Here is a 12,808-nt window from a genome sequence, read left to right as displayed (position 1 = left end):
GGGAGTAATGTGATTATACGTGTTTTAGAGCAAATACCAATCAGTTTGTGAAGGATAAATTATAGGTGACTGACCCGCCTGTATTCTCCTTTGAAGCTTTAGATTGACTTCTGTTAAAGCAGTTATCAAACGATTATATTTGTCTGTTTCCTTATTTAACTTCCCTACTAGTAGATTTAAGGAGCCCTGGTGGCGTGGTGGTTAAGCGCTCGGCTGCCAACCAAAAGGTCAGTGGTTCGAACCCATCAGCCACTTCACAGGAGAAAGACGCGGCAGTCTGCTTATCTAAAGATTACAGCCTTGGTAACCTTATTGGGCAGTCTACTCTGTCCTGTAGGGTTGCTGATAGATTTGAGTTCTTTGAAGTCAGGGAACTGTCTTTTCTAGAAAGTAAGTTCTATCTCTCTCTTTTTGTTTTTGAATGAATGAATAAATCAGTTTGTCAATCAGAGGGAAGATGTTAAGTCCCAAACATGAGCCAAAGGGGACAGTTATGCTCATCACTGAGACCTTATGAAGGGCCCAGGTGAGAGCAATAATGGTGATTAAAGGGAAAGAAAATGAGTTTTGTGAAAAATGTTAAAGCATATTCTAGAAAATAAAATGTTTAAGGACAGTATAACTATAGTGTTCAACATGAAAAAGTTGTCTAGGAGTTCTTCAGTATGAAGAATCAAAATTAGGAACAGAACTCTACAAAAGGGAGATAACATGGGATGTCATCAAATAATGTGTAGGGAGATCAACCCCATCCCTGCCATAGGCTGGTTGTTGTTAGGTGCTGTTGAGTTGGTTCTGATTCATAGTGACCTTATGTACAACAGAACGAAACACTGCCCGATCCAGCGCCATCCTCATGATCGTTGTTATGCTGGAGCCCGTTGTTGCAGCCACTGTGTCATTCCATCGCGTTGAGGGTCTTCCTCTTTTTCGCTGACACTCTACTTTACCAAGCATGATGTCCTTCTCCAGGGACTGATCCCACCTCATAAAAATAACATGTCCAAAGTGCTTGAGATGAAGTCTCGCCATCCTCACTTCCAAGGAGCACTCTGGCTATATTTATTCCAAGACAGACTTGTTCGTTCTTCTGGCAGCCCATGATATATTTAGTGTTCTTCGCCAACACCATAATTCAAAGGCATCAGTTCTTCTGCAGTCTTCCTTATTCATTGTCCAGCTTTTGCATGCATATGAAGAGATTGAAAATACCATGGATTGGGTCAGTCGCAGCTTAGTCCTTAAAGTGACATCTTTGCTTTTTAACACTTTAAAGAGGTCTTTTGCATCAGATATGCCTAATGCAGTGAGTCATTTGATTTCTTGTCTGCTGCTTCCATGGACATTGATTGTGTATCCAAGTAAAAAGAAATCCTTACAATCTCATTATCTTCTCCGTTTATCATGACGTTTCTTATTGGTCTAGTTGTGAGGATTCGTTTTCTTTATGTTGAGGTCTAATCCATACTGAAGGATGTAGTCTTTGATCTTCATCAGTAAATGCCATAAGTCCTCTTCACTTTCAGCAAGCAAGGTTGTGTCATCTGCATATTGCAGGTTATTAGTGAGTCTTCCTGCAATCCTGCTGCCACGTTCTTCTTCACATAGTCCAGCTTCTCAGATTATTTGCTCAGCATACAGATTGAATAAGTATGGTGATAAGCAGTGAGCATCAATTTCTGTCAATCCTCCTCCTAGCTCTGTTGAATCCATCTTGTCTTCTCATTTACCCATGCCACAGCCTTACCTGTTGCCATTGCCATTGAGTCAATTCTGACTCATATCAACCCTATAGGACAGAGTAGAACTGCCCCATAGGGTTTCCAAGGAGCCACTAGTGGATTTGAACTGCCAACGTTTTGGTTAGCAGCTGAGCTCTTAACCACTGGACCACCATGGCTCCGCCACAGCCTTAGTTCAGGATATTATTTTCTTTTTTTTTTTTTTCTGGGTCATTGCAATAGCCTCTTAATAGGTGTCCCAGACCCTTGCCTTTTCCACTTCCAATCTGTTTGCCATTCACCCATTAATTCAAGAAACATTACCAGCCACCTATTTTGTGCTGTGGCATGATTCTAGATGCTGATGATATAGCAGTGAACAAAACAGAAAAGAACTTCTTCTAATGGAGCTTACACTTAACTAGGGAAAGAAACTAAACAGGATGATATGAAAGGTAGTTATCAGAGAGAGTCCTACTAAAAGTTGTGCTACCAAAGAAGCCTGTCTGAAGAGATTTGAGCTGAGACATAAATTACAAGGGTTAGCCATAAAAAGATCAGGGGAACAATTAGTCCAGAGGCCTTGAGGATAGAACAAGCTTGGTATTTTCTAAAAAGAGACTAGTATGGGTTGAGTGTAGGGGGAGAGGGGAAGAGTAATATGAGATTAACTCAGAAGTAGATGAGCCAGATTATACACATTAAACCTTGTAGATTATAACACAAAATGATACATTTTGTTCTACAGTCAATTAGAATCAGTAGAGAATTTTGAGCTGAAAATGATGAAATCTAAAAGATAAAGGGGGAAGCAGGGAAGGCATTGAAAAACTATTGCAGTAATCCAGACAGCACATGATGATGGCATGATTTAAAGTGTTAGTAGCGAATGATTTAGTGATAAATTTTAGGAGTTAGTCATCAGGATTTGGTAGATTAGATGGTAAGAGATAATAGAAAGAGGAATCAAGAATAACTCTAAGTTTGCGGCTTGTGTAAGTGGGATGGTAATGCCACATGTTGGGGAAGGAACAGTTTTTTGTTTGTTTTGTATGTGAAAGGGTATTGTCAGGAATCAAGCATTCTGCTTGAGGTAGCAGTCTGTCAGTCATCCAAGTGGAACTATCAGGAAAGTACTAGGATATAATGAGCCCAGAATTCAGGCAGAGAGGTGGGAGCTAGAGACATAGGTTCAGGAGTCAGTTGTAAATAGAAGATATATAAAGCCATGGGTCTAGATGAGATCTTACACGGAGAGAGTATATATAGAGTAAAAGAGGGCCTGGATTGGAACCCTAGGGTCCTGTGATATATAGAGATCAAGCAGAAGAAAATGAGCCAGTAAAAGATTTTGAGAAGGAATGGCCAGTACGGTAGGAGAAGAACCTAAAACACAAAGTACCCCAAAACCAGGTTGGAGGAAATGTTTTGAGGGGACATAATCAACTATGTCAAGTACTGCTAAGAGGTCAAGTAAGATGTGACCATGGACAAGAACGTTGGATTTTGGAACATGGTGGTCACTGGTGGCCTCAACAGCAGTGTCATTGAAATAGTATATTTATTTTAAAAGCCAGCAGCTTATTTCTATAGTATGGGTACCCATATTTTAGTTATGTCATAGTTTTTACATATCTCCTGATTGTTCTTAAAGACTTAAAGCAAATCTAGAGTTTAGAATAATTGGACCTATTTTTTTCTGTTTTGATATTAATAAAGGTGATTTGTAGATTTCCTAACTTGTTCTTAAATTTCAAAGAGTAGAGATTATATGCTTCAACACGGTAGTGGCTTTTTAAAATATCCTTCATGTAGAAGTTCCCCTTAGTTCAACCTTAAATTATGTATCTTCTGAGCCATCTAGCACTGCGTACTCCATTAGAACATAATTGTTACTTTCAGTCTCCTGAGACCTTGGTACTTAGGATTTCCCCAGGGAATTGCTTTTGTTTCTTTCTTTAATCGCTTTGGCGTTCTTGGTTTTTTAAATTGGGGTTTATTTGACTTTGTAACTTCGATTTTATAACTATATGGTAAGTAAGTTACTCTTTACTGAAGTAAAATAATTTTAGGGTTTAAATGCAGTTCATTTTGTTGGCAGCAATCTTAGTTGTGTGGATTTCTTTTTATATTTATAATTGGTTTTCGATGTGCGTAATGTTTTAAATAACTTGTATGTTTCAGACAGAGCTTGAGAATAAACTTCAACAACAGTTAACACAGGCAGCACAGGAGCTCACAGCAGAGAAAGAAAAAATGTCAGTATTACAAAACACCTATGGAAAAAGTCAGGAAACTCTGAAACAGCTTCAGTCTGATTTCTATGGGAAGGAATCTGAGCTTCTAGCCACAAGGCAAGATCTTAAGGTATAGCAAACCATATTATATCATAAAAAACTGAGTAAGTTGTTTTTAACATTCATTAAATGATTGATTTGAACCCAAAGGAGCAAGAGAACGTTAGTATTTGTGAAATACTATGGTTGTTTTCTATTAAATTAGCATTTTGGGGTATCAGGCTTTCTTTATTAAATTGTTTTATCTTGTAACAAAATATATATGTAAATGTCGATATTTAAAATAACGAATCTGTAATAGAAAAATAATTTGGAAATACATTAATTACTAATTATATTGTAAAGGGTTGGTATATACTAGTTTATCTAAGGACTTTACTGTCTTTATTTGAAAATAACAAAAAAATGGGCTGCTGTTAGCGTATCTAAGGATTTTTAAATGTAAACTACTTGTGAAAATGCAAGTGATTTTACTATTGCTTGTCAGGCAGTACTGACTTTAGTTTTATATACTTCTGTCCTTTCCAAGATTACCAAAATGCCTAATGATTAAAATTAGGAGATTATAGTTCAAAATAAACTTCACCTTAAACATCCAACCATGTATGGAAACTTTGTCCTTGACAATACTATTTGATTAGATAAGGTATCACATTTATTAAAGTAAAGGACATAAAAAATGGTAAGCATTTTTTATATAGCATGAGATATCAGTTCTCTAAGGGAAGTGGAATATTTGTATTCTCTTAGAGAAGATTTAGCCAGTTCTTTTTTTTTTGGTGTGTGTCAAGGTGAAGTATGTTTCCTGTTTCTTTCTTATGTTTGTTGTTTTCTTTAAAGTGTATTATTGCAAAAGTGCTGAAAACCACAGAATATTTAAAAATATATATTATACATAATATTAAAAATATGTGTATGTTGTTTATAAGCTGTTATCGATAAGGTTTTATGAAGGAGATAGGACTTAACTAGGTCCTGCAGGATGTGTAGAATCTGAATATGCAGAGAGTTCTGAGAAAGATCTCTTCAGATCAGGGCACATTTAAGAAAAGATGCTGTGATGGCAATGAGCAAAGCCAGGAGACAGTAAATTCAAAATTAGCAAGAGTTGTTATAACAAAAAAATATCACCTGACATTTAGGTGATGTCTTATTTTCTCTTCTCTGTAAGTAGCTTTATTATATTATTATTATTTTATAACACTATTGAAAAGGGGGAAGAGTTGTGGGAGTAGTTTGGATTCTATCCTAAAGGCTGTGGTGAACCCCTGAAGGGAATGTTTTCAGATTTGTATTTTAGGCAAATGACTGGCCACAGGATGAGGAGTGGATTATGGAGGAACGGCTGAATGTAGTGAGACAGAATGAGATTTGCACTGGTAACAACAGTAACGATGGAGAAAAGTGGATGAATTTAAAAGACATTTAGGAGATAGAAGAGATGAAACTTAATGATTGATTATAAAAGTCCTGTAGCCACACACTCTTTTTTCATATGGGTGTATTATTTACCTAAGAACATGACATAATAATAGGATTTATGTCTCTTAAACCAATATTCTTTTATTAAGCAACAAATTTTATTATGTCTGAAAGTTACTTCATATAATAATAATTTTAGTCATGAATGAATAATTTAAATATAAATATGGGCAAAAAGAAAAAGGGAGGACAAGGCTGCTATAAAGTTTTAGAACTGTTAAGAGACCTTGGATAGAGCCTCTGTTCCGAAACTCTCCTGTTACAGATGCGGGGACCAAGGCTCAGCTTGATTGTGACAGGCCCCGTGCTTCACAGTAATAGAACCATGATTACATCTCAGTTGTTCTCACTCATAGGCCTTTATTCTTTATTCTTTTTGCTACCAGTTTGCCAGATTTTTTTTTTTTTTTTTTAACAAAGTAGAAGATTGATAAATTCTAAACTAATGGTTCCAAAGTGAGAAGTACCTGAACTACTTAGGAAGTTAATTAAAATTTTAAAAAAGTAAATTCCTAGGGAAGTTCAAATGATATTTATCGACCAGAATAAGAGATGGTTATCAACCATTATTTTTCTTTTGCTTCAGTGACGTTTTATGATCTCGTTGTTTATAAGAAAGGAGGAGAGAGATTCAGAACCTAACAACATGACACCTACCTACCTAAATCAAGGCTGTGGGTTGTATATACACTCCAGGACACCAGTAGAATGGAAGACGGTCTGGCCTGATCTTTGCCTTTAGCACCATCTGCTGGATTATTTGTAAAATACTTAAGTTTGTTGACTGGATATTTCAAATTGGCTTTGAGTCAGAGTTGACTCTATGGCAACGGGTTTGGTTTGTTTTTTTTATGCTTACTTATTAAGAAAAGGTAGAAGTGCAATTTAACTATAAATTTTGTACCCTGAGTTAAGTGAAAATTCTGGGATAATAAGTTTGGAATTAAATATGAATCTTCTTAACCTAGTACTGTCATTTCATCTGCCCATTTCCACTGTCCCTTCTGTCATTTCATCAGACATTAAGAAAAATTAGTAACTAAGAATTTCAAGGTTTTATTTTGAAGGAAGTAAATGGGAAAATTTGCTGGTCAGACAAAAATTAATAGCTACCACAGAACACTGCAGAGATTTTTTTAGCTGGGGAACTATAATGTGATTGGCATAATCAGAGTCACGGTTGGTAGCTGAACCACTCTCAAGGACTTGTCTATTCCAATTGAAGTAGATGGGTTAAAGATAACCTCCCCCCTCCCCCCCAGAAAAAAACAGAGAACAGGAGAGGGGTTCCCCAAGGGAAGAGATGCTGAGCAGATGAAAATAACATGGTCTGCTACAAGAAAGATAAAAGGAACATTTAAAATGCATGGTTAGTATACCATTGAGTGACACAGATAAATATTCAGAGATAGGTAGAGCAATATATATGTCTTGGCATCTTCAGAAAAGATTTCATAGAGCAGTCAGGATTTTGAGTTTGACTTTAAAGAATTAGCCACTGGGTTTTGTGAGTTTAAAATTTTATAGGCTGTTATTTAAACCAAGGATATTTTGAATTCTTGTGGTCAGGGGTGAGGGTTGCTTTCCAGGCTCTAGCAGACCTTGGTATTCTTTAGCATCATATCAAGACCTCTGTTATCTAATTACGGTTGCTATAGATTGTATGTACTAGGCTTTGTCAAATTTTAGTCTTTTTATGTGAAATTACTCTCACTCTTGGTGAAGCCTAGTCAATTCCCATGTATACCATAGAGTCTTCTGTGAGCCACATTCCACAGAGAGCTCTCAGACTCACTGTTTATCTGTGTATTTGGCACATAGCATATACACTACTGCCTTGTTAATCTTCCATTTGACACGCTTGTTCTGTTCATCAAGCTATCTGGTAAGCTCCTTTAAGTCAAAGACTGTCTTATATCTTCCTGCTGTATCATAATATACTCAGTTAATGGTTAGCTCCCTGATTAATAAAGGAGTAGATGTCTTTAGGTGATTCCTGGGAGGGGGGGTGGGGGGAAGGAGTCTTAGTATCTTAGTGTTCTACTGGCAGCCATAAGAATTGAAATATAATTTATATCAGAAAGACTTCTTAATTAGGTTATTTGAAGGAATAAACTTTTTCAGGAATCTTAAGAAGCCCCTTAAATGATGTCTTAATTCAGTTTTTTGTTTTTCATTCTTTTTAATTGAATACTTACTTTACTATGTACAAACCTAACTGGCAGGGCTCCCTTCCTGAATTATATCTTCTGTCTCTTCTTCAAAAGACCTGTATTTCCAATAAGGAAGACCAGCTTATTCTAGATGGTAGAAGAGCATCTTAGAGTTGATTCCCCTTCACTACTGATTCTTAGCAGTAGCAGCTGAGAGTGGCGAGGTTCCTGCCATTCCCAGTACCCACTTGTTACATATCTACCTAAAAATGAAACCTGATAGTCAGAAAGCTTGTCGTTTACCCAACTTCAGCTTCTCAATATACTTGGGCCTCAGAACAGTCAGTAACTATGGACTCTGACAGTCAGTCATTTCTGACAACCATATAGATGGAAAGATTAGATGCCCTTCTCAGGATTAGAGCCTCAGTTGTCTAGCTGGCTTTTCTCTTTTAGTTTACGTGATCCCAAGTTGGTAGATAGGAAATACAATTTTTTTTCCAAGACAAAAAACCCATCTTACTTATTAAAGATTCTTAGCATGCCAAGGGATATCATAGATCCTGTAAGACATGCATGTATACATAATGTAACTTTTAAAAAATGACTCTCTTTAATTGCTCCCCCTGTCTTCTCTCTAATCATTAATGTTCTCTGAGTGTATTTGATATGGTCCCAACTTATTTGATATTCCTTCATATCACCTAGTCATTATTGAAGATATAATAAACATTTAGTAAATACTTAGATTGATTTCTCAAGGTTTTGCAATTGCTTCAGTCTTAGAGATTTGAATTTCATACTATAAATGTTTTCCATATGCAAGAGAATTAATAATCTAGAATTTTTTTCTCTTTTACTTGATCTTTCTGAAGGGCTATCTTTTTATACTATAGTGCTTCCCATAGTGCTTAAAACTATTATGTTTCTGTTGAAATTTGTTGAAAAATAGCATATTATAATTTGGGGAACTTGTTTTTCTAAGTCTGTAGAAGAGAAGCTTTCTCTAGCACAGGAGGACTTGATTTCAAACAGAAGTCAAATTGAAAACCAAAAAAAATTGATTCAAGAACTGAAGACTGCCAAGGCTACTTTGGAGCAGGATTCAGCTAAGAAGGAACAACAATTGAAGGAGCAGTGTAAAGCACTACAAGATATTCAAAAAGAAAAGGTATTTTATTTTTCTGACTTAAGTCTAGAATCTTAAAGAGTACAGTGGTTGTAGACAGCATACCCTTACTCAGTACAGATATCACCTTTATTTTCAACAGCTGTTTCAAATGGCCTCTAGTTTCTGATAAAATGCTTTTGATAATTGGAATTTTAATGCTAAGAAGTACTTGTTAATAGCCACTTTGTCATTTCTACCCATTTTCCTTACTGCCCTTTTTCATTTTACAAGCAGATGTATTTTCCCATCAGAGACCTTCGGTTATTTGAAAACAGACATTATAGCCCCTCAGCTATTTCTCAATTAACATGCCATCCTCTAGATGTGTGAATAAAATAATACAAGGTCTAGAAATAATTGCTAAACTTGTTAAGAATTCTTAAAATTAGGTGCCAGCTTTTTCTTTAGGGGAGTAGGGATGTGTTTAAAAATATACGCTTATATAAAAGATGCTAAGTTATAAAGTTGAAAGCACTGGTTTATATGACGAGTACATTAAAAAAGAAAACTTAAATTCTATGTGAAAGAGAAATTCAGATTTTAGGAAGCAATTTATCTTTGGTTTTATCATTGAAATCATATATTTCTGTTGTGTGCCATTGAGTCAATTCTGACTCATAGCAACCCTGTAGGACAGAGTAGAACTGCCCTATATGGTTTCCAAGGCTGTAATCTTTATGGAAGCAGACTGCCACATCTTTCTCCTTTGGAGCAGCTAGTGGCTTTGAACCGCTGACCTTTTGGTTAGCAGCCATACTCTTAACCACTGTGCCACCAGGCCTATTATTCTCAAGTGTACAATTCCTGTAGTTCTTGGTGAATTCTGAATTATGCAGTTCCTGAAATTCTGTTATTAAGAAAACATCTGGGATGTTTTTGTGGAGGTAGAGATGGTGAAAACTGGAGTGAAATTCAAGATTCATGCCTGAAGTTTAGAAAATGTTGACAGAGCTATAATTTATAGCCTGCACTCATCTGTCAGTTTGTTGTACTGTGGGGACTTGTGTGTTACTGTGATGCTGGAAGCTATGCCACTGGTATTCAAATACCAGCAGGGTCACCCATGGTGGACAGGTTTCGGCTGAGCTTCCAGACTAAGACAGGCTAGGAAGAAGGGCCTGGTGGTCTACTTTTGAAAAGAATTATCCAGTGAAAACCTTATGAATAGCAGTGGAACATTGTCTGATACAGTGCTGGAAGATGCGCCTCTCAGGTTGGAAGGCACTCAAAAGACTGGGGAAGAGCTGCCTCCTCAAAGTAGTTGTTGTTATTAGGTGCCATCGAGTCAGTTCCCACTCATAGCGACCCTATAGGACAGAGTAGAACTGCCCCATAGGGTTTCCAAGGAGTGGCTGGTGGATTTGAACTGCCAACCTTTTGGTTAGCAGCCAAGCTCTTAACCACTACACTACCAGGGCTACTTCAAAGTAGAGTCGACCTTAATGACATGGATGGAGTCAAGCTTTTGGGACTTTCATTTGCTGATGTGGCATGACTCAAAATGAGAAGAAACAGCTGCAAACATTCATTAATTATCGGAATGTGGAATGTATGAAGTATGAATCTGGGAAAATTGGAATTTGTCAAAAATGAAATGGAATGCATAGACATCAATATCCTAGGCATTAGTGAGCTGAAATGGACTAGTACTGGCCATTTTGAATTAGACAATCATATGGTCGTCTATGCTGGGAATGACAACTTGAAGAGGAATGGTGTTGCATTCATCGTCAAAAAGAACATTTCAAGATCTGTCCTGAAGTACAGCTCTGTCAGTGATAGGATAATATCCATACACGTACAAGGAATGCCAGTTAATATGACTCTTATTCAAATTTATGCACCAACTACTAAGGCCAAAGATGAAAACATTGAAGATTTTTACTAACTTCTGCAGTCTGAAATTGATTGAACATGCAATCAGTATGTACTGATAATTGCTGGTGATTGGAATGTGAAAGTTGGAAACAAAGAAGTATCGGTAGTTGGAAATAATGGCCTTGGTGATAGAAATGATGCCAGAGATCACATGTTAGAATTTTGCAAGACCAATGACTTCTTCATTGCAAATACCATTTTTCAACTTCATAAATGGTCACTATACACATGGACCTCGCCAGATGGAATACACAGGAATCAAATCAACTACATCTGTGGAAAGAGATGATGGAAAAGCTCGATACCATAGGTCAGAACAAGGCCAGGGGCTGACTGTAGAACAGAACATCAGTTGCTCATATGCAAGTTCAAGATGAAGCTGAAGAAAATTAGAACAAGTCCACAAGAGCCAAAGTATGACCTTGTGTATATCCCACCTGGATTTAGAGACCTTCTAAAGAATAGATTTGATGCATTGAACACTAATGACCGAAGACCAGACGAGTTGTGGAATGATATCAAGGACGTCATACTTGAAGAAAACAAAGAGTTCATTAAAAAGTCGGGAAAGAAAGAAAAGACCAAAATGGATGTCAGAAGAGACTCTGAAACTTGCTGTTGAGTGTCGACTAGCTAAAGCAAATGAAAGAAGTGATGAAGTAAAAAGGCTGAACAAGATTTCAAAGGTGGGCTCGAGAAGACAACGTTAAGTATTATAATGACATATGCAAAGACCTGGAGTTAGAAAACCAAAAGGAAAAAACACATTCGACATTTCTCAAACTGAAAACTGAAGAAAAAAATTCAAGCCTTGAGTTGCAGTATTGAAGGATTCTGTGGGGAAAATATGAAACACACAGGAAGCATCAAAAACAGGTGGAAGGAATACCCAGAGTCACCATACCAAAAAGAATTCGTCAACATTCAGCCATGTCAAGAGGATAGCATATGATCAAGAACCAATGATACTGAAGGAAGAGATCCAAGCTGTACTAAAGGCATTGGTGGAATACCAGTCGAGATGTTTCAGCAAACGGATGCAGTGCTGGAAGTGCTTACTCGTCTATGCCAAGAAATCTGAAACACAGCTAGCTACCTGGCCAACTGACTGGAGGAGATCCATATTTATGGCTATTCCAAAGAAAGGTGATCCAACCAAATGTGGAGATTATCGAACGATATCATTAGTATCACATGCAAGTAAAATTTTGCTGAAGATCATTCAAAAGCAGCTGCAGCAGTACCTTGACAGGGAACTGCCAGAAATTCAAGCCAGATTCAGAAGAGGACGTGGAATGAGGGATGCCATTGCTGATGTCAGATGGATCCTGGCCAAAAGCAGAGAATACTAGAAGGATGTTTAACAAATCATGGATAACACTGCGAAGAATAGGAATTCCAGAACACTTAATTGTGCTCATGAGGAACCTGTACATAGATCAACAGGCAGTGGTTTGAACAGAACAAGGGGATACTTTGTGGTTTAAAGTCAGGAATGGTGTGCGTCAGGGTTGTATCCTTTCACCATACCTATTCAATCTATGTGCTGAGCGAATAATGCAAGAAGCTGGACTGTATGAAGAAGAGCAGGGCATCAGGATTGAAGGAAGACTCATTAACAACCTGCGTTATGCAGATGACACAACTTTGCTTGCTGAAAGTGAAGAGGACTTGAAGCACTTAGTGATGAAGATCGAAGATCATAGCCTTCAGTATGGATTACACCTCAACATAAAGAAAACAAAAATCCTCACAACTGGAGCAATAAGCAACATCATGGTAAATGGAGAAAAGACTGAAGTTGTCAAGGATTTCATTTTACTTGGATCTACAATCAACACCCATGGAAGCAGCAGTCAGGAAATCAAAAGGTGCATCACACTGGGCAAATCTGCTGCAAAAGACCTCATGAAAGTGTTAAAAAGCAAAAATGTCACCTTGAAGACTAAGGTTTGCCTGACCCAAGCCATGATGTTTTCATTTGCCTCATATGCTTGCAAAAGCTGGACAACGAATAAGGAAGACCGAAGAAGAACTCATGCCTTTGAAATATGGTGTTGGCGGAGAATTTTGAATATACCACGGACTGCCAAAGGAATGAACAAA

At 37.2% G+C, this 12,808-nt stretch overlaps 1 protein-coding gene across 1 annotated transcript in view; it reads left to right on the top strand.

Annotated features, from left to right (window-relative positions):
- LOC101352813 (early endosome antigen 1) overlaps positions 1-12,808 on the top strand; it is a 150,187-nt gene that overhangs the window by 130,291 nt on the left and 7,088 nt on the right. The window contains exons 22-23 of the mRNA XM_023738584.1: positions 3,906-4,088; positions 8,639-8,857. Of these exons, the coding sequence (XP_023594352.1) occupies positions 3,906-4,088; positions 8,639-8,857 (402 nt within the window). The remainder of the gene's footprint in view (positions 1-3,905; positions 4,089-8,638; positions 8,858-12,808) is intronic.

The sequence above is a fragment of the Trichechus manatus genome, unplaced genomic scaffold, assembly GCF_000243295.1.
Source record: "Trichechus manatus latirostris isolate Lorelei unplaced genomic scaffold, TriManLat1.0 scaffold00119, whole genome shotgun sequence".
Taxonomy (NCBI): domain Eukaryota; kingdom Metazoa; phylum Chordata; class Mammalia; order Sirenia; family Trichechidae; genus Trichechus; species Trichechus manatus.
This window is presented reverse-complemented; position numbering and strand designations above follow the sequence as displayed.